The sequence below is a fragment of the Condylostylus longicornis genome, unplaced genomic scaffold, assembly GCF_029603195.1.
Source record: "Condylostylus longicornis isolate FDR11 unplaced genomic scaffold, ASM2960319v2 ptg000081l, whole genome shotgun sequence".
Taxonomy (NCBI): Eukaryota; Metazoa; Arthropoda; class Insecta; order Diptera; family Dolichopodidae; genus Condylostylus; species Condylostylus longicornis.
The window spans coordinates 1,960,362-1,984,974 of record NW_026578049.1 but is presented as its reverse complement, the minus strand read 5'-3'; the positions used below and the strand labels follow the sequence as shown (position 1 = coordinate 1,984,974).

At 26.7% G+C, this 24,613-nt stretch overlaps 1 protein-coding gene across 1 annotated transcript; it reads right to left on the bottom strand.

Annotated features, from left to right (window-relative positions):
• Window positions 1–22,463: 22,463 nt before the first annotated feature.
• LOC129613294 (uncharacterized) lies at window positions 22,464–23,259 on the bottom strand. The gene is made up of 3 exons (XM_055527293.1): window positions 23,254–23,259; window positions 23,033–23,192; window positions 22,464–22,957 (listed from the first exon to the last, which is right to left on the bottom strand). Exons 1-3 carry the CDS (start codon window positions 23,257–23,259, stop codon window positions 22,464–22,466), a joined length of 660 nt encoding a protein of 219 aa, XP_055383268.1.
• Between the last annotated feature and the right edge of the window lie 1,354 nt (window positions 23,260–24,613).

Genomic DNA, 24,613 nt, shown 5'->3' with positions numbered 1-24,613 from the left:
CGCTTTAGTTCAGTACTATGGTATTATAGAGTTGCTATTATTGTAATATTTAGTATTACATCTAATATAATAATAAAAATTGATTGAATGAAATTTGATGAGCTCGTTATTTTCAATAGTTTAATTTATTAATGCAGTATAATATATAATAAAATGAAACTATAACAACAATAATTAGATCAAAGTGTGATATGTCAAAATATATCATATATGTCATAATATAGAGACATTTAAGTAATAATGAATAATAGCACATTGTTAGTAATTGTTAAAAGAAATTTAATAACCATATTATTGTAAAATCTTTGACTTACAAACCAGACTATTCAGATTTGCAAAATAAACAATTATGTCTTTGGTTATTAGTACACATAATGTCATTTAACAGCTGTCAAACGTAACAAATTACATCTATTTAAAATATAAACAAAAAATAAAAGGTTCTAAAGGTTAAAAACAAAAACAAAGCCACCAAAATTATAAAAGATCATTTGAATTACCAATATGACTAAAAAAATCAATAAATTATTAAAAAAACAAATAAGAAAATTCAAAACTACAGTATCGAGAATCGATTGGTTACCTACTATTTAAATTTTACAGTAATTTATTTGTTTAGCAAATGACAGTTCATTTTTTTTTGTTTGTGATACGAGTATGATAATGACTTATGATAATGTGATATGAAACAATGCAATCTTTAATCAGATAAACGTTTGCCAATTGTTGCAATACAAATTATATAATGCCTAACAATTTGTAACAAAAAAATTATTAAAACCCAGTGCATGCTTTACACATACAATGGATTAAATCAGTAAAATGTGCATGTATAACAATTATAATTATTTTTTATTGTCTTTATGAATTTTATGCATTTGTTTTATACGTGATATTTTTTTTTTTTTTTAGAAAATTTCCTAATCTTATAAATCGCATCTTGTTAGGAATAATGAAAATTTTATGCGCACAATATTTAAATTTCGTAAGGAAGTGGAGAAAAAAAACACCATTAAATATTATGGTATACGTGTTGGATTAATAATTTTTCGCCCACTGCATTATATATGCAACTATTTTATTATACAAAACTTTTTTGTACAAAAAGAAATATTTCCCAAAAAAAAAAAAACAAGAAAGACAACAGGTTCATTTTCATTTCACTGATTGCACATCAACACTTTTCATATTATTCATGAATATTTTTTTAATTTAACTTATTGTTTTTATTAATGATCTACTTTTTATTCCATTCCCTATACAAAATAATTATGATTACCTTGGTGTTATACTAAGTTATGACCGCATTCATTGCTATCTAGCAAAATTTTTATGAAACATTTCTCAAATGCATTAACTAGCAAAAAAAAAATATTTTAATTTAAATTTTCAACTTTGTGAAAATTTACTAAAAATATACTTAATATATCAGCTACATGTCAAATTTATATTACGTATGGAATTTGAATTATTATAATAATATGTAAATTTCCAGCATTTGATGCATTATACTTGTAACTAAATTTAACATGTATAAAAAAAAAATAAATTTTAGAAATTTTACAATGATTATAAATTAAATAATAATTAATGACTAAAATTTGTATTTTAATATTGAAATTTTACAATCAAATAAATTTTAGACTTTATAACAAATGCAAAAACCCAGTATATTGATTTTGTTTCTTAAAGTACCTGTTAAAGTCTATATACTAAAAAAATACCTAATTAATATTTCATATACTTATATAAAATTCAAATATACTCTTATATATTTAAGTATGATATACGAATGTATGGCACCCAATTAAAAGGAAAACACCAAAATATTTGAATTTTATTAAGATTAATTTCACGGATTAAATATAAGTTAAGTAACTGACAAAAAAATCTATACAATAATTAATTATTTTGCGGTGCATCTTAAAAAATTTTTTTTTGTCTAAAAATTTATTGACAATTTTTTTTTCTATGTCAAATTATAAACAACTTTGTAACATATAAAACTATGTATTATACTTGGTTAAAATGAGCCAACTTTGGAATGTTCGTATAAAACGGTGTGAACTATTGACGTCTAACAAAATGCATATATTTAATGTCAATTTGACCCATTCAGCAATTTAAATTGCATTGCTGAATAAATGAAGTTGATCGTGGATTTAATAATCACAATATAATTTTGCCGTAACTTCTATAAAAACGAGTATCTATTTCAATCTTTACTAAGATTAATCATGAATGTCAACGGTGACGAGAATATTGACAACATAATTAAAAAACTACTTGAATTGAATTTTTAGTTTATTTTCCGTTTTATAAATAGCTTGGCATCCAAAAATCAACCTACAGTCTCGGAATACACAGGAAATATAAGAGAATTGTAACCGATTTTAAATTTGTGTGGTTGTGCGGCCCTAAGGATCAAATATTTTTCTGTCTGAGAAATATCAGGCCTGTAATAAGGTTTACAATGAGTTATTGCCTAATTAGCACATATCCCTGCAGTAACTGTTGTGTATAAGAGGAGTAGTCGAATATGAATCGAAGGAAAAAATTTTTGAAATATATTTCTTTCTGGACGTTTTGAGGTTAGCGCATACAATTTCTAAGTCTCTTTAATTTCATGTTGGGATTAAGATAATGTGCAGATAAAATGGCAGTAATAATTAGATTATGCAGATAATAATTCTTAGGCTTACCGTTTCAGTTTGAAAAAAAAGAGTTGTTTTATTAGTAGAATGACTGTTTGACGATTTCCGGTAGACATTTTAATAATCAAGAGTTTGAATATTTAATTTGAATACCATTTAATAAAAGAAATATCACACATAAAATAATAAATTTTTATTATAAGACTTTATTTTCAAAAATAAATTTATGTAACTCCTTATACATTTTACGATTTTTAGAGCAATTAACTTTTAATAGAATTTTGTATAAGATTGTGATTGTTGACATAATCACAATTAACAAAAATTTTTTGGAACTCTTACAATATGTCCGGAAACGATTATTTAAAATTTCTTTTTCTATAAAATTTCTATGAAATTTTTCATATTTTAATTTCTTTGTTTTGAAAATAAAACTCTACAAAATTTAATCTCTACAAAAGAGAAACGAAATGGTTTCAAAAATTGTTTTATCAATTTCATTGCCTTTGTTTATATTTTCAATATTGCAAACTTCCGAATTTCAAACAAATTAAAAATTTCGCACATTATATTTAATTTAAAATTTCGCACAGTTGAATAACCATTTAAAAGCAAAATAAAAAATGTAAATTGTAAAAATAAAATTTATATGAAATATAATAAAATAATAGAAAATAACGCAGTAATTAAATTAATCTGTAAATAATGTCATTAATGACATTTCATTTCACGCTCTCTAAATAAATTAAGAAATTTTTCGATCAATATTTTGTTATACGAGCAGATCGTTATTGATTAGAAGTGATCGAATCATCATTATTATCGTTGAAAGATTTGTTGAAATGTAGCAATCTGTTGTTCAATGAGTTGTTAATTTTAATGCTATGTATGATTTGCAGTGAATCTATCAAAAAGAGACAATTATGGAATATTGTTTTGAAATAATTTAATATTTTTCTCAAGAGTTATTTAAAACTTAAAATTATAATTAAAAATATTTTAAATTTTAATTTATTTTAGTACATAAATTACAAATTAAATTGATTTACATATTATTTACAACTGCATCAACCGCGCGCATCTCATTTCGTGCATATCATAATTGAGATTCAAGTATCTTGCTAGAAGACCGATTACTATATTGGCATTCTTTCTGCTAAAGAGTTAATCTGCGTTTGTAATATGAAATGGAGAGTTTAGGCTGCCTTATAATCCATCTCCGGTACAGGACTCCTACAAAATTATTTATGTATTATAAATTTGATTAAACTTACTTAATATAAAAATTTGACTTAATTCTAAATCCCTTCATCTTACAATATTTTTAAAAAAATCATTATGTATATACATATTTGCAATATATTTATTTATGTAGTTACGTAGTTTTATTTGTAACAAAAGTACCCATTATTTGTAAATTTTATGCACTCCCATAAACCTAACCTTACCTATAAAAACAATTAATATCAATTCATTCAATTTATTGAAAAATCAAATAAAGATTCTTTAACAATTTTTTTTTTTTATTTTAATTTTCAATTATATTGGACTTTAAATTACAAGATTTTATTTCAAAATCGAAAACTATTAAAATTGAAGAATTAGGTATGTTGTTTTTTTTTCCTTCTTCAATACTTTTGATTAGTTATACAAAAATTTGGTCATTTTTTTTGCTTTAAAAAGAAAATATTGCACAAAATTTAAGAGGAAAAAAAATTAACACTTGCTTATTTTTAGATGTGTGTGTGTGTTTATGTTTTCGAATATGATTGGCCACACTTATTTATAAATATGCTAATTAATGAATGAGTAAATTGATCAAATCACTAACCGGCGTGTTACAGAAACATAAAAGTAATAAAATTGAGCAAAAAAGAAAAAAAAAAACAAAAAATCCAAATAAAATTGAAATTGAAATTTTTAATCAAAATTTTTTTAATTTTTAATAAATTGAAAATTTTAACATAATTATATTGTATAATTTAAGTATGAAAAGAAGGCAAAAATATCAAAATGATAAGTGATATTTCAACATAATATAATTTGCAATAAAAATAGGAAAAAAATATCAAAACATTGGCAAGAGGTTTGACATTCAATTTTTTTATCAAATTAATTTTAATAAACCAAAAAACAAAAATTTCTGGGTGAATTTCTACGCAAGCACAAATTACCTATTGTATTACTATAATGACCAAAATATTGGAAATGCCAACAATAAGTAGCAAGTTAATAATATCAAGAAAGTATGAAAAACTTTTTAATGCTAGTATCATGAGGGGGTAGTTTTCTTATGTGACTTAGATGGCATTATCTGTAAAAATATGACATGTTGTTGTTACAATTTAAATGAATCAATTATTTATAAATAAATTACAGAAAATAATAGGAATTCAAGACAAAAAGCAATCAATAATACTATAAAATAATTTTCTTAATGGTAGAAATATGAAGCAAGGAGATAGCAAAATGCTTATATGTATTTCTGCAAAATATTGTACAAATATTAGCCCCAATATACTTTTAAATTGATTTCCTTAAATATTTAATTGTAATTCAAAATGCAATGCAATTTAAAAATAGTGCAAAATATTTTAAAACATCAGTTCTTGTCTGTAGCAGACTTAAGTATTGACATCATATTATTTAAAACAAAATTTCGTATTGCGTATAATTGGGCGTATGTACGTTTAAGCAGAGAAAAAAATATTTTATTTAATATCGCACATTTGCGAGAACAATCAAATAAGTCAAAATGCAGAGTCGCAAACTGATTTTTATTAAAAGCTTTTCTGTACCAAAATAATGCAGAAAATTTGTTTTTACACGTCTTGTAGAATAGTTCTATACCATCATTTTTTAGTATTCGATAGTAATTTACACAAGAAGTCGAAGCTTTATTTTTGAGTTGTGTCGTTATTCTTTTCAATGTGCGATATATCAAACTCACGTTTATCAAATTAAATTACAAATAATAATTTAATACCTAAAGTAAAAGATACTTCTGGTTGAGTTTCTAAAATTAATAGCATTTTCCGGTGAAAAAGGCTAAACACTCGTATGTGACATAAATTTAGTTAAAGTTTAAATTGTAGTTATCATCATTTGAAATTATTTTCATGTATTCTTATAACTATGTTTTACTAACAACAATAATATTTGTACCTATGAAATGTGTTTACAAGAGAAGAATTTGATAATTTCAGACGGTAATAATTGAAACGTTTTAAAATATAATTGTGATGACAGTAAAAATGATATTATGTTTGTGCCTTGTCTAATGTGATGAAGTTTTTACTTTTATTTTTCAGTAAATAGTGTGATAGTGTAAATTTGTGTTCAGATAGTTATTGCCTATTACCAATAAATTTTTTCCTTATATGACGTTTCACTTTATTTTTATTCGCATCGCATGTTTACATTGTTTTTGTTTCCGCTTTAAAATATATTTGGATAAATTTTATAATTATTTATACAAGCAACAATAAATTCTTAATTTTTGTTAAGTAAGTAGTTTTTAATTATATAAATTTTGTTTAAAGAATATTGTGTAGTTGACAATATTAACAGTGACTTTTAATAAATATTTTTTTCTATAAGCACTCAAAATTTGATATTTATATTGTTTACTATTCTTACACTTAAAAAAACTAAGAATCTAAGTTTGATTTAAGACACTTTATAATCTTGTATATATAAATTGGTTATTAATCTTCATAAATTGAAAAGGAGCCAGTATGTGTATGTGTATAAATTTTAAGTAGAGTATTAAGCTATCTATCGGAGTAAATTTGTGTAAACACCAAGATTTTAAAGTGATATATATCAAAGAAAACAATATGCCGAATGCGAGAATATAAAAAGCGAAAGTATGTTAGTAGAGTATGGAGTAATTCAAGGAAGTTCGCTGGGGCCGGTTTTGTTTGCGTATTACATTGACACCTTCTCTAAATTAAAATTAAGTGGACGAGTTTTTATGTTTGCCGATGACATAGCCATTGTATATAATGAAAAGTCTTTTGAAATTATGGAAAATATCATTAATGATGACATGAAATCTATACATAAATGGATATGTCAACATAAATTATCGGTAAATGTAAAAAAGACTAAATATATGCTATTCAACTCCAAGGAAACTGAAATTAATATAATATACGACGGAAATGTCATAAGTAAAGTAAAGAATTACAAATACTTGGGCGTAACCGTGGATCAAAATTTAAATTGGAATCAGCATGTTTCCGAAACTTTGAGTAAAACTAGGAGAATCGCTGGGTTATTTAAAATACTAGGCAGACGTATACCTGAAAATATCAAAATTTCAGTATACTACAGTCTATTTCATAGTATTCTGACATATGGAATAGGTATATGGGGCAATACATATTCGAAAAACATCAATTCTCTACAAAGAGTTCAAAATAAAGCTATTAAAAATCTTTTTTGCCTACCAACTAGAACTTCAACCAGTGAAATACATAAAAAATACAATATTTTAAAACTAAATGACTACAAAGAAATTATTCAATTATGCCATATCTTCAATATTAAAAACAAGTACATAAAATCGAACACAATTCTAATAACCAATAATGAAATACACAACTATAATACAAGGAGTGCCAATGAATTCAGATACATCACAGGACCTGGTTTGAATGGTATCACACCAATTTCTGCTTCTTCCATAACATTATTTAATAATCTTCCCAACTACTTCAAAGATTCGTCCAAAACTAATTTTAAGAAAAGACTGAAGAAATATTACATGGATAAATACAACACCTAATATCCATAAAACTTACACGAACATTATATATAATTAGTTGAATTTATATCTTATTACGTTGGAAATTTACAAATTCTAGTTAATATTACTTATGTATGTAAATTTTGTTTTTATTTTCTTTTGTTTTTATTTTCTTTTGGTTAATGCTTGTTTTGTTAAAATACCTGAAATTAATGATTAGCTTTTTCTTTTATTAATCTTTTAAATTATTGTTCTTTTAAGAATTAGTTTAGACATAATGTATTCTTTTTTTTTTAAAGTTATATACTCTACGCGAGCTAAAACAGCTCATTTGAGATTGAATTAATAAATAAATAAATAAATAAAATTTCTAACAATTTTCCTTAAAATTCAATTAATTTTTTTTGGAAAATATAAAATTTTATTCCCTAAAATAGCTTTATACCGTATTAAAGTCACTGTGCACAGTTTTGGAAGTTTACTAAAATTTGCAATCGAAAAATTTCTTTCTGTCATCTTCATTTATTTTGACAATTTTATCATATTTTTTTTTTTGCTTTTGCATCGACGTTTTAATTATTTAATCGGCATTTTCGGCAAATTATTTTCAATTTTTTTTTTCTAACAGAATTAATTTAATTTTTTATCTTATTTTTATTTTGTTAACTTTCGCTCTCAATTGCGACATAGCAAAAAAAAAAAACAAAAGAAAGAAAAGCAACAAAAAAAAAATATCCAAACTGAACCAAAATTAAAAATTTTTTTATTTCAAAAAAAATTCACAAAAAAGAAAAAAAAATTATTTTCTTCTTGAATGAAGTTCAAGTTGTTGCTTTTTTTATGTACGTATACATATTCCAACACATATAAACAATTTTTTTTATTAATAAACGAAATTTAGATTTGCTTTTGATTGAATTATTCGGTCAAACATTTAGGTGAGGTGCTGTGAATTAATTTCTTAAGAAATTTAACAGTTTGAAAATTAAAAGATTATTCGAATTTATTTGAAAATGCTATTGTAATGCTAAAAAATTATTGTACTCTGTTGGCCATTTCAAATTCATTACAAGTGTAAACGTCAAATCGGCTCAAATTAGATTGAAATTTCCACGTAAAGGATCTGTTACCTGATTATTAATAAATATCCTTAATAAAAAATTAAGAATAAGTTGGATGAGCAGAGCTATTAAAGCCAGATTGGATTGTCGTGTAAAAACGTTTAGGTATGTAGATCTTTCTTAATTTGAAATCACATGAAAGATCTAGTTCGAATTAATACAGCGTTTATGCATGTCACTAATTTTACTAACACTATTTACTAGCATTTACTAGAGAAATGATGATAGTATTTGTTATGCTTATACATTTATATATACATGTTATCTAAAATTATAGCAAATGAATAAATTCGCAGAACAAAAAAAAAGTCGAAATTGATATGAACCCATACACAGACATTGAGTCACCTAGCGCGGGATTGCTGCAGCTTTTACATTTTATGCGTATTATTAAATACATATATGGATATACTAATGAATACATTCATAAATTCGTAGTCTAATATAAATAACGTTTATTTTAAATTAACCATAAAACTGAGATTCACTTTTTTTTTTGTTATTTCATGATATTTTCATGTATTTAATTTTTTGTTGTCTGTTTGAAAAAAAAAACATACTTTACACATAAATCGAGGTTTAATAATGTCCAACATTTACATATTATAATAGCAGTAACCGGTGCTCATCATTAGATTTATTATTTGTGTGTTCGAATCGATTTTAAATAGATTTTTTTTTTACTTTCTTGAATTCTCTTACTTCTTCATTTTTTCTTTATAACCATAGTATAAAAGAAGAGTTATACCATCATTGTAGTACCAGATTAGTTTTATCATTTGTGTGGATTAGTTCGTGACATACTATGAAGGTTTGTTTTATATTTTCATATCGATTTTCAATTGAAATATTGTAATTTATTTTCGTATCATTTGGATTTACTTGCATTTATGTGGATTAATGTCAAAAATGGATTTAAATATACATTTACAATATTATCATTAATACAAAATATGGATTATTAATTAAAACTAAACGTTTAATTTTTTTTTGTTTCATTTTTATCATAAACGTTTAGGTACTGTTACTTATTTTAGCAGTTGTATACTGCATTAACGGTCATGCTTTACGTAAAGATAATGGATTACGTCCAGCTAAAAGAGCTGTAGATGAACAAGGAGCCGGTCAGGTTAACTCAGATACTTATTCGATACATAAATCTCGGGAAATATCCAAAAGTGCATATTTACCACCAGTTATTAGAGATTTACCTCAATCATCTGAGCAATTAGCTAGACAGGGGATAACTCAATTGAAACCAGTTTCAACTAAACTAAATTCAATTTCTCAACCGAATTCTAATCAACCATTACAAGCTGGTTTTACACCTGTAAGTAATGCGTTTGGAGCTCCAGTAAGAGAGCAATCTTTGTTATCGCAACAACAAACACAAAATCATCATCAACCTCAACGTCAAACTTCTTCAATTCAATTATCACCTACAGTACAACGTACCCCTCATGAAAATTACGGAATTCCACCAGCTTTTACTCAATCTCAAATTTCATCGCAATCTCATTCTGGATACCAATCTAATACACCGCAACGAACTCATCAAATAGCCCAGCAACAACGTATACAGCAAAATCAGCATACTGAAGCAATATTTACTCAGAACAATCAACTGTCAAATATTCAACAATCACAAAATTACCAAGCCCCAGGCTATTTGCCACCAACACAACAAAGTATCGCATCTCAAGTGGCGCAACAACAACAGCAACCTTACGAAGCTCCAGGATATTTACCACCAACACACGAAGAAGTTTTACCTCAAGCTGTACAACAATCGAGTTATGCAGCTCCTGGCTATTTACCACCCAGTCACGTAGAAAACCAAAATGGACAATCAGCATCAATACAATCAACATTAACGAATCCAAGTACATCGTTGCAGCAAGCTCAAGGAGAAATTGTTTCTCAGACTCAATCAAATTCACAATCTGGCTATTCATATCAACATAACAACGAACAAATTGCTTCTCAAGTTTCCGCGGAACAGCAACCAGGATATGATTATAACAGACAACCCCAGCAACAGATTAGTTCGCAAACACAACAAGCTTCAGCATCACAATCTGGTTATGCGTACCAACAGACACATGAACAGGTGTTACCAGAAGCTGTTGAACAAAAGCCACAATCTGGTTATTCATATTCAAATAACCAGGAAGTAGCCCCAAATGCTGCCATATCACAACAACAAAAATCTCAAAGAGTTGAATCTGGTTATTCGTACTCACAAAGTGACACTCAAAGAGTACAATCGTCATCATCAGCCGTAGCGTCTTCGAACCCAGCTCTGCCCCTAACATCATTTCCACCAAATCGAACTCCATATCAACATCAACAACTTATTAACTCCGCTTTAAATAATCCAAAACCTTTGACTTCATATGATCCACCACCTTCAGGAATTCCAGAAGGACTGATTCAACCACAAGACGGAGGTCTCCCAATCATTAAGGAAGCTGAGGGACCACAACCTTATGACCAAATTCAGCCTATTTATAGACCTGAATATAGTGAGGGTGGTCAAGAAGGTTACGATTATAGCCCGCCAGAACAGAAATTTGAAGATGGGCAAGTATCACCCGATGCGGTAGCACAATCCATTCCTGATAATCAAAATTATGACGTGTTAAGCGGTTCTAGTCTGGATTCAAGCAATATCAACATAAAAGATGATTTCAATATTAAACACCAAGAACAACAGCAACTACAACTACAATCCCAACAAGCTCCGCAAGAACAACCGCATATACACCCAGAAGCTCCTTCTGGTGCAATAGGTCCTGTAGAAACCATTAGAATTATTGATGAATCCAATAGGAATGGTAAAGGGCGATCTGTTAAAACGGTTCAGATTTATAATGAAGTCATTCCAAGCAACTTCCCCGGACAGATTGGGCCAAAAACTATTAAAACTATAAGAGTTTTAGATGCACACTCAGCTTTAAGTGGTGGGGCACTTCAAAGTAATAACAATGGATACTTACCACCGGAGAATTCAATTTCTCAGGTAGATTCTGGAAAATCAAACGGACAAACCAACAATGGATATCTTCCTCCTACTTCAGAAGAACTAAAACCTGAAGCCGTGTCTGACAACGGTTACTTGCCACCTCTTCAAGAAACTGTACCGCAGTCTCAGCCAGAGGTGCCAACTATTCATCAATTGCTTCCACCACATCCACATGTAAATATACCAGAAAATTCAGAAAACAATGGCTATTTACCTCCAGTTGGTGAAGTCCCAAGACCTAATTTACATTCCTCCGTCGCGTCTTCTCAACCTATTAGACAAGAAACTAATAATGGATATTTGCCTCCACCACCACTTCCTCAAGATATAAATCAACAAGATAACGGTTACTTACCACCAATACAAGAGCCTTCAAGAGGTAACTTGCACTCTTCAATAGCATCTTCCCAACCAGTAACACAAGAGACAAATAACGGATATTTGCCACCTCCTCCGGCTTTAAGCCAAGAAATTCAACAACAAAACAATGGTTACTTACCACCTATAGGGGAAGCTCCAGGAATTAACTCACACTCTTTTGTGGCTTCTTCACAACCGATAAGACAAGAGACAAATAATGGTTATTTACCTCCTCTATCATCTCAAGGCCAACAAAACAATGGCTATTTACCGCCCATTGAAAATCCACCGTCAACGAATTTAAATGTTCATCAGCTGCTTCCTCCTTTGCCTGAACTACCAAAATCTCATAGTCATAATGAAATTCTTCCTATTGAAGAACCCCAAACAAACAATGGATATCTTCCACCGGCAATTCATCAACATGAAGCTCTTTTACCAACAGCGGCAGAACAATTGCATAATGGTGGTCAATACCAAGCACCAGGTTATTTACCGCCAGTACCAGAAACACCACCGGTTCCAGTATCATTCCCACAAGACCCATCATCGTCCTCAAATGTTGGACAATATCAAGCTCCTGGATATTTACCACCACATTCAGAATTGTCTGAATCATCCCAAACTAATAATGGATATTTGCCACCTACTTCAAATTCAATAGAATCAATAGCACAACAATCAATTGCAAACAATGTGCAATCATTACCACCTCAACAATCATTGCAGCCATCAAGATCAAATGTTAAAGTTTTAAGAATAATACATGAAAAGAAACAACGACCAGTTTCATTACCATCAGCGCAACAACAGCAACATCAATTACCACAATTACCACAAGCGGCTCCTCAGTCACAGCAAATTATTCCACAAATTTCATCACCAAAAGCATCAATTTCTGATCAACAAGCAATTTATGCAGCTGCTGGACAAGCTGTTAATAGCAATGTAAAAACAATTAGAATTATACACGAAAGAACTGCTAAAACATTACAAGGCCGATACGGTAATTCCAAAACATATTTACCACCATCAATCAGAGTAATTAGAGTATTTAAAAAGAAATAATCGCCATATTTGTTTTTAAATTTTTTTTTTTTTATATAACTGAATAATTGTTGTTATAGATGTATTATTTTTTTTTTGTCAAACTGATTTAATGTTTTTGCAAATGTTTTGTTGTAATATCGCAATTCTGGCAGATAACATTAAAAATTTATATATTAAGAGACTTCATGAAATTAGCATAATGGTTATATATAAAAGAGCAAAAATTGCTTTAAAATGTTCCATGTAGATGGCATACAGCGAACCAAAAAACACAAAAAAAAAACCTAGACAACATGTCTAGACACGCAAAAAAATTAAAAGATATTAAATGCCATTTTCATAAATTTTTAATTCCATATAGCTAATCCGATAGGTTTCAAAGCATATTATTATAAAATTAAATATTTTTTACATAATAGATTAGACATAAGAAAGAGAGAAGAAAAAAAATGGCGCCTATAGTAGGTGCAAGTGATTTTTGTTACTGTTAATTTTTAAGTGAAATTATTATTTTTTTTTTTTTATATAAAATCAAAAATCAATTTTTTTTAATGTGTTTCTAAAATAAATTGTGAACAAAAAAAATTTTAAGAAAAACTTATTTAAAATTGTAAATTAATTTTTTTTTTTTCATTTTGTTTCAAAATTAAATTTTTTTTTTTGCCTTCAACAAATATTACAGAATCAAGACAATATTAATGACCTTCCAAAATGAAATAAAAGTGAAAATTTGATTTAATTTCTTCTTATAATCATAATTAACATATTGGGATGCATATATGGATATTATAATGAGCTCCTAAATTATTTTAAATCTAATTTTTATGTTTTATTATACAAGTATTAATTTGATAATATAAACAAATTATCATTTAAAATTTAATAAGATTTTCGATTATATAACTCATGTAAAATGTTTGAAGTTGACGATAAAATTTTTAAGTGAAAGCTTAAATTTACATATTTTTTTTTTTTTTTTTTTGTTACATATTTCAAATATGTAATCTGAATAGAAAACGTGCAGTAAATTTTATTTTTAAAATTTATTGATATTGTAATATTCATACATAAATTTGTTTTTACTCTTCCACAATAGTTTTGCTATTGATCTTACATAATTTCTAAATTAGTTTGTATGAATTTATAAAGGACTTTTTAGAGTATACTTTATACTCTAAAAAAATAATTCTTTTACCATTTGATTTGTTTATTTAATGTAAACATAAACATTTAATATTAAAAGAGAAAATTTGCATAAATTTCAAAATATTTTTTTTTTAAATAAAACAATACATGCAAATGTTTCTATGTATTTGATATTATATAATCATTATTCTATTAATATTGCAAAAAATCAAAAAAGCAGAGAAGAGAAAACAACACTAAAACAATATAAAATATGTCAAAAAACAACACATAACACATTAAAAAATCAACAATACAACATAAAAAAAAATCGTAACACTTAAAATCATGTTACACTACCTACTACCATTTGATTAACTTAATGTCAAACCTTAGCTTGAGGTCACTAGAGAATATGTAAAAATTACTGTTATTTTTACAGAAATAATAATCACTTTCATTTTCTTGATTAATTTTTTTGTGTTGTTTATCTTCTTTCACCGGTGATAGGCGCATTCGTTTTGTTTGTGTTTGTGTTCAACATTTTATACAAAAAAAAAATTTATTATACTTTATTATGAAATTTACGAAAAAAAAAACAGATAGTATGAAAAAAATGCAAAAGTTTAAACATAATTTAATTAACATACTATTTATCAAAAGATAAATCAGTATCATCGTCACTATCATCATCATTATCATCATCATCGCATTATTAATATTATTTTGATACTCCAACATAATTGACATAATCATCAACATGATCATTATCAATAATATTCGAAAAAAAAAATCAAAAACGTACTAACATTTCGAATTTAAAAACGAAACTATCAGATCAAGTCATAAATCTGGATGAAGTATTAAACCAGAGGAAAAAAATTGAGTTCAAAAATTATTGTATGTATAAATATTTCAAATTACGAGTAAGTATGCATGTATATAGTTTGCACATAATATAATAAAATTTTATTGAACCACTTTAGGATATCCATGTTACATGGATAATCTTGATCACATAATGATATTTAAAAGCATGTCTCATTATTCAATGATGATTTTATGAAGCCTTTTTCTCTTGTATCATAGTTACTGATGGTAGATAAGCAGATGTTTGCAAGGAGATTATACTATCAATGCATAATAGAGTTAATGGAATCAATCAAAACAATATATTTATATATATACTCGCATCTACTTTAATTGAGGAAATTTTTAAGGAAAAATTGCAAAACTTCAGCAGAAATTTGCGTTATTTGCGGTGATTAAATTTAATTTCTATTAAAAATAAATTGTATATTATTAAATGCAGTCCTGTTGACTTTATATTAATTTAATTGACTTACTTTGGCATCGTTTCACTTCAAATATTGTCACGAAATGTCATTATATTACAAACGGCAAAGAATATGTTGCATATACGTATAAAATATTATAAAATAGCATTTTATATTTACGTATGTGTGTATATGTAAATGAATTTTCGTTATGAATGAAAAAATTATAAAATTAATATGAATATGTAAACAAAATGTTGAATAAATTAAATGTCATCATAATATACATATATTTTTGAGTACGACAATGTATTTATTATAAAAATTATATGTTTACTAATCTATATACATATATATACATGTAAGATTTTCTGTAATATTGATGAATGATTATTCAAATATAATTTTAACCACTTTTAATTAATGAATATTTAAATGATATTACATATTATATATGTATGTATGTATATTTATGTATATTTGTGATTTTTGATTTGACAAATAAACAAGATGTTATCAAATAATATTAATGTTAATTTGAAATTTTTGTTTTGAATGCAAAATTTAAATGAAGATCCGTTTTTCATATAAACCTAATATATATGTATACAATAATAAAAGAGCTTAATGACCTTGATTATTGATAACAATTTATAAGCAATTTCTCATTTTATTATAACACTGTTAAACTAATTTTTTATAAAATAATTTGAGTATGTGCACAACTAGTACGTAATGTGTTATCATCATAATTAATTCTGGCAAAATTTCATATGAATTTCATATAACAATATTAAGAAAAGAAGCGACGAACGGCAGATTGTACAGGCGGGATAACAGTGCATTAGTTATGGGATACGCACCTACCCACTTGAAAAGTTCGGCAGATCGTAGCTTCGCCGGAGTAACAATGTGATTTACCAATAATTACCTTCGCCTACTGGTGAGGGCTCCACAATCTCCAGAAAGTATACTGAGCTCTGCTCAGCCTTTCCATTAAATTTGCAAGTGTCTCCATTATCCACGCCAAATTTTCTCCCTGAATCAGTTTGACTCTTCTAAAACCCAAATAAAACCAAGAAAATAATATATTTAGTCTTAAGTGTGGTGGTTACGCCAAAAAAAAAATTTTTTTAATAACATTATAAATTTAAATATGTCGAAATATTTAACGTTTTTCCATGTTATTCTATCGGAATAAAATCAAAAGAAAGTCATAAAATTATTAATTATTTAAAATAAATTTTTTTTTTTATTTTATTACGTGTGCTTTTCAAAATTAGAGCACTCCATAATATTTAAGAGCAGTGATTTAAGTGATTAGATAATAAAACTAATAAAAAATAATATTTCCTCTTTTTCGTTCGTTTCATTTCTAATTTTAAAATCAACAAAATTTTTATAATTTTTGTATGAGAATAAATTTTTTATTCAACATTTTATGGAATTTTTATACTTAAGTAAGCAACGAATATGTAAATTCTATTCATATTAATTGAAAATAAATTTTTACGAGATTGGTTTTTAGTGCTAGTTTGCTCCTCGCTGACAAATTTTCTTGGAAGCATTTGGAAGCATTTATAATTTTTGGTGTTTTATGGAATATTTGGACATAATAAGTCAAAAGCGTTGATGTATAAAATAATAAAGCTAAAAAAGGTGATAGCTAATATTTAAAATAAGCGAAATATTGTAGAACACGTACCGAACTTTCATTTTATTTTATTTACTCGTTTACAAAACGTAAATAGTTTTATTTATTTGATGCAAAATCGATTTGTCAAAATTACATATCTAAATCTCAATTTGGAATGCAATGCTATTAATTTTTTCAATATAAGATATATCGGGTTTCAGGAAATGAACCCTTATTAAAGAAGCCCATAACACATCAATGTATGGATTGACTTAACATTTTTTATCTCAACTCCATTCTTTTGAAGAATGATTTGAAATAAAAAATTTAAAAAATATCATCGAGGGTCCCGTTTTATGTTTTTGAAAAAAATCTTAAACGCCAGTCCCTTAACAACAACAAAGATACTTCGGCGGCAATACATGATAGAATACGTGCTGCACACAAAACATATTTTGCCCACATAAAACTTTTCAAATCCAAATTGCTCTCCAGCAAGTAAAAATTACATATGTACAAAACATTGGTAAGACCAGTTTTAACAGATAGCTGTGAAACTTGGACTTTAAAGAAGGCGGAAATTAACAAACTTTTGAGCTTCGAACATAAAATATTCAGAAAAATATATGATTCTGTACACAATGTCGCCGACAATATCTATCGAATAAGATATAACAACGAGCTTGCGAATCCAATAGGAAACGAAAGTGTCATTAGATTTGTAAAAGTCGAAATAAACAGGTGGCTGGGATATGTGATTCGTATGCCACAGGAAAGAATGGTAAAGATAGCATTTAATAGAACCCAGGATGGTCATAGAAAACGTGGGCGCCCAAGAAAAAGCAATGGTTCATACAAGAAGAAACCTCAGTTCACCAATGTGGTTTGTAATAATTTTATACAAAACATTTTCACTTATCGTAAATACTACTGCTTGATCATTTGGGAAATATACAATGGCGGTCGTTTAAATGCTGTCCACATCAGTTTATTTTTGTTTTTTTTTTCTAAAAAAAGAAAAGGTCAACATACTACGGCAGTGCCCATAATTATGCTCGTATTACTTTTATTTTATAACATTTTTATAATAGTATCGATTATAATATTGCAATATTGTAGCTTCTATAATTAAATTATAAAAAAGGAAAAAAAAACCATTTTGTTTACACATTTTAAATTTAATTTGATGATAATTTTATTCAGATTTTATTTAAATATCTAAATTTATTTATTATTTTTATACTCATTCATATACATAATATAAGAGTATAAGTATATGTGTATGTGTAGTGTAATAGTATATATTATGTAGTTGGTAGTTATTTTTAATAATATTGTGAGAAAAATTGAATTTGGGTTACAAACCTAAGGGAAATAATTAAATATTTATAATAATATAATTTTGATGTATATCAGTATTGCCTTTGGCTAATTTAAATGGCAATATACGCATAAATTAGCCGTATATTGTTGTAGTATTATACTTCATCCATATATTATATACATTTATACAAGTGTATAACATGATATAGCAAGTAAAGAAAAAGAAACATTGCTTAAATAATTAAAATTTAAATCATTTTAAAGATTTTTAATTTTTATTTCAAATTAAGATTGAAAATTATTGTAAACCAATTTTTTCGGATTTGGACCTAAGAAGAAAAATATATTGTTATGTTAATGTTTTTTAAATCAATGTAAAAATAAAAATTTTTCAAGATTAAAACGATTAAAATTAAAAGTTCTTTATCTTTGGATTACTTAAATACATAAATGTAATTTTTTTACAATGTCATTCATTTTAAAAATTCATTCAAAATCGGAAAAAAATGTTCAATTGTTTTCTGAGACACAATTTCATTCATCTATTAAAATTACCGATTCGGTAATTTTTTATACCTTATATCAGAAATGTAGTATATAGATATACACAACCGGCTCTGGTTAAATTTTCTGACATTATAGCCCATACTTAGTCAAATAATTTTGTGCTACTATTTTTGGTGATCATCCCATTTAAGAACGGTCAAATGAATGTACATAATATGTCTACAATTTTATATAGTTTCAAATAGCTTATATCCCATAATTAATCATTGTTTTTGAGTTAACTAAATTGTCACGATCATTACCATTAAATGATCAACAGTAAAATTAGTTGTTTGTTGACAAGTCTTTGATAATTTGCATTTGACATTCGATTAAATCTTTTGTAGAATACTTGTCATTGAAAATACTGGAACAAAAGTTTCTTGCCCAACTCATATTTTAGAATGCTATGCCTTACAATAACCGTCGGCAAACTTTTGTTTTTTTCTATTGTTGTAAAAAAAATTTATTGCGAATTGTCATAGTCCGCCGTATGAATATTGTTAATTTGATTTTAAAAAAATATATATATGTAATATTTTAACTAATCTAAATTTTTATTTTCAAAACTTAAAATTTTTAATTAATTAAAAATTTTGAAATCACAATATCTTGCAATCGATATACAAAAATTAATTGCATATTTACTATATGCAACAAATCAACAGTGTGTTTTACAACATTGTCACAAATATCCCAATTTAATATTAATTTTATTCAAGTAGATTATGCAAAATAATTCTGCTCTTAAATATTTTTTAACACTATTAAATTTGTGCAATAAAACAAAATAAAGCAAAAAAAAAAAAAATTTACAAGTTTTGGCAAAACTTTGAATAATTTATAAAAAAAATTTTATTATTTTTATAGAAATTAGGTTTTACGTTTTTGATTACCATTAATTTTTTAAATGCCTAATATTTATAACAGTGTTAACAAATACTTGAATTTTTTTAGATATAAAAGAAAAATAAAATATAAAAGTAAATATTTGATAAAATTATTTGTTTAATTTTATTGATAACTTCGAATAACATTTTATTTTTAGTATTTGAATTAATTAGGGAATTTATGGTCAGTAGTTATTTATATTAACATATAATTAAATTTTGACATAAATTATAATATGTAAAGAGTGTGTCATGTTTTTATTATTTTGTTGGTTTTTTGTTTTAAATTGAGTTATGAAAATTGTAACAATATTGATACTTAAAATGAAATTACATAAATATATAAATTATAAGCTCCTTAATCAAATAATCAATTGCAACTAGTTAAAATTTGCATATTTTACACAATATTATTGAAAAAAAAACATATTCATACATATATATACAAGGCATTTATAATTACATTTATTTTATTGTTTCCTGCCCAGTTAATTTGCAAATAAAGTCCACCAACAAGAGTTACAATATTTTTTTCCAATTACATAAGACATCAAATGACATCTGCGTTGTTCCTTGTTTGGGTTAATATCCAATAATAATTTTGAAAAAAAAAAAAATGGTAGAAATCTTTGAAATCTTTCTATAACAACACCCTCTACTATTATATTTGCTGATGTTTTTCAAAAATCTTTTGTTTTCTCAAAAGCACTTTCAGAAGAAATATTGAAAAAATCTTTAAAATTTTGAGAATGACGGCATTGTCTTAACAGATTGTTGACCGGGTGTTTTTTATAAGAACTAACGCGTGTGTCCGGCGATTTTTGGGAAAAATTGAAAATTCTCAACACTTTTTTACATAATATATTTATTAGAAACTTTTTTATTGCATAATATATTTATAAGGAACTTTACACACATTGTATTAAATTACATGTTTTAATATTTTTTAAGAGTATGATAGGCTGTGAAGCAAGCACCTGGGTGGAGGGGAACGTCACACTGATTACAAGTGAACCTAGTTTCACTGCGTAATCCTTTGGAGGAGCAGACTTTGCACCTCCTGTAGGCCCTTTTTTTTACTCCAATTATTTTGTCTAGGATATGTTCATTTATTTTACCGCTTAGTCGGCAAGGAGGATCTTGCTGAGAGGTTTTTTTAGTAGCAGAGGAGGATGAATCAGTTGCATGACTACATTCAGCAGAATGGTCATTTACCCATTCTCTAGCATTCCATAATCTGAGAACTTTTCAATAATACATTTACAGTTTCAATTGTAAATATAACGAATACAAATGGTAAACAGTAACCACAATTTGAACGTATAATCCTTCGCTAATTACATTAGCTTATCGAAAAACGTCATATGACGTTGCCGATCAATAACGTTTCGTTATCGAAAGACGACAATTGCATAAATTCATATTTGAAAATTGAGCTCGTACAATTTATAATGCTGCAACAAAAATCTTACAAATAAATTATTTAATACTATTTACATTTATCTAATATATTTTTCATATAAAGCATCTAAGCATTATCATTTATAATATTCCATGAAATAATCATAATAAATAAAAGTATTTTAAATTTATTTTTCTTAATTTGCTAGTGTTAAAAGGAATATTAAATAAAATGTGTAATTAAAATTAAAATGTTGCTATTTAAATACTGAAAGAGAAATTCAGAGCACATAACTATTTGATAAAAACAATTAAATTATAAGAAAGTTGTTCCTCAGATATTAAAACTAAGACTTTTAAAATAATTTAAATGTATGAATAAAGCTTTCCGTTAAGAAGAACAAGTACACAAAATACTGCATTAACTATATTCGTATGGCCAGTATTTATTACAAATGAAATAATCAAATCACCATATAACAGGAGGAGCAATCGGTATACATTTCCTTATTTTGTATACTGTTTTTAAATTTCACACAAAGTAATTTAGACTTTCTTGAAATAGGTTCTCTTAGCCATAAAATAGGTACAATTACAACATTTAAATACAATAATAGAACTTTTAAATTAGCAACAAAATTTTTTTTTTAGAAAATACCATTAATAAACTGTTATACTAATTATAAATTGAATTTAAAATAATTATAACAATATTATTAATAGTAAAGTTCATTTGAAATAAAAGCTTTATTTCTTTAGCTCATCCTATATTTATGCAATATTTTTACAATCGCGATAATTTCAAAATAAACAATGGTAAAATATTTCGTTAAAATAGCTGATGCTAAACGGTAATTGTTTGTATGTAAATTTCTATAGTACAAATGTATATACATACATTCATATATATATATTTTTAACAATAGCCAATACATTGTCAATTACATATAAATTTATTCAATATTATAAAAATAAAAATGATTTTCAAATCTCGTTATGAAAATGTTGGTAATAATTAAAGCAGATTAAAATTTAGAAAAAAAAATAAACAAATTCTAGTTAAGTTTTTTTCGCCTTCCTGTTCTAATGCCAATACGAATTTAAAAAAAAATTCCATCTTAATATATTTTAATTTTTGTTTTTTTATTTTTGGTATTCTTATATAATTTTTTAGTTCTAACTTCTATAACAATAAAAATTAAAATTATAGTCTTAACTCACAATTATATTTACAAAATAAATTTACTAGAATTATTTGCATTATTTATGCTTTAAAATATTATTGATTTCTAAAACAAAAATTTATTTTCCCCAGCCCCCATTTCCACCTCCATAGGCATAGCCACCACCAGATGAACCATGAGCAACATGACCAGCATGTCCATGTCCACCAGCATGTCCATGTCCACCAGCATGTCCATGTCCTCCACCATGTCCACCACCATGAGAACCACCAACTGAAGTAAGAATAGCAGCAAGTAAACCAACATCTAAATCGCCACCACCATGACCATGACCGTGTCCTCCAGCAAAACCACCTCCATGACCGCCGGCTCCAAATCCACCACCATGACCACCGGCAGCGAATCCACTACTATGTCCAGCGTGCCCATGGCCACCGGCTCCAAATCCACCACCATGACCACCGGCAGCAAATCCACCGCCATGTCCACCATGTCCGCCAGCTCCAAATCCACCACCATGACCACCGGTAGCAAATCCACCACTATGTCCACCAGCTCCAAATCCACCACCATGACCACCAGCAGCAAATCCACCACCATGTCCACCATGTCCTTGAGTGGCAACTAAAGCAGCAACAATCGGTATAATGTCTATTCCATCTCCACCATGACCTCCAACAAATCCACCGCCATGACCACCACCATGTCCTCCTGCGAAACCTCCTCCGTGGCCTCCACCATGGCCTCCACCATGGCCTATAGCATGACCTCCACCATGACCTGCACCTCCGCCTCCTAGAAAACCGGCATTAGCAGCAGCTATCGTTAACAATAAACAAATAAAAGCCTAAAACAAAAATATTGTTAACATTATTTCAAATTAAAAATTTATTAAAAAATATTCTTACCTTCATTTCAAGAACTACTTTTTCAAGGAATTGTAAAATTAAAACTAAAGTTAAAATTTTCATAGAATTTGTATTTATATGGAAGACAAAAAATTTATTATAAAATTCTTTAAAAGAATTATCATTTCTCATAATATAACAAGAATTAATTTTTATATTAATTCCTCAGTTAAACATAGTTTTTGCACAAAAGTAAACAAAAACTTAAAAAAAAAAAGTGTTTGCATCTTCATCTTTAATTAGCCTTGAAAATTTGTTTCGTTTTTTGAATGAATTCTAAAACAATTAATACACAGAGAAAAATTAATCTGTGCAATTCAGTAAAATACTTTTTTATTTATTTATAATTCAAATACTGATAAAATTTAACGAACCTACTCCCAAAAACACATGATTTTTAATAGACTTGTATACAATTTCGAACATTTTAAATATAGACATAATTTTGTGGTTTTAAGGAAAAAATCGCTAACTGGGAAAAAGAACATGGTCCGAAAAATTTACTATTTAACAATATTTAATGTATGATTTCGGAGTTAGCTCCGAAGTATGCATTTAGTGAGGAGCATTGGCAGATTCAACTATATATAGCGAGAAATTAATTATCCTTCATATAAAAGTTCTGTATTGTGTTGGGAATAATGAAATCTTTTAAGTAAAATATTTTGCAGTATATTTTACAAGAGTGTAATACAAAATTAATCAGTCAGTTTGAAAAGCCTACAACATTGGGCAGATATATAACCCACGTATAATATGAGATATATAGCCAAGGCATTAAATTTAAGTATTTAGCAATATTCTCAAAAAATTGTAATATTAATTTTATTTTTTACTTCAGTGCTATACTTAAACTATTTTAGTCAATTAATGAGTTATACTAAAAATTATACTTGACTATACGGTCATCAAGTAAAAATACGATCGAGCCTACGTTATAATTGTTATAATAACTGAAAAAATAGTAAAACTTCTAGTTTTTTTTTATTATACCATTGTGTATGCTTCTCTATGACTATTATACAGATTTGCTAGACAAAAAATAATAACATTATTAAATTTTTTAAGAAAAACCAGTCAAAAAACAAATCAAAATTCAATCGATAACAAAATAAAAACTTAATTTGTACTTAAAATAAGATTGCCAACTATAATTATCTTAAAAGAATAATAATTTTTCATTAAATTTTTTATTAATTTTTATGTATGTAGTAGGTCACAATGAAATTATTTAAAAAAAAAATTTACAAATTTCAAATTTATAAAAATCCTTATTTTCCGAATTAAATTTATTCAGTCTTGTAATTTAGCAGTATTAAAGTTTTTGAACTCACATTTTTTCACTGTATATAAATCAGGA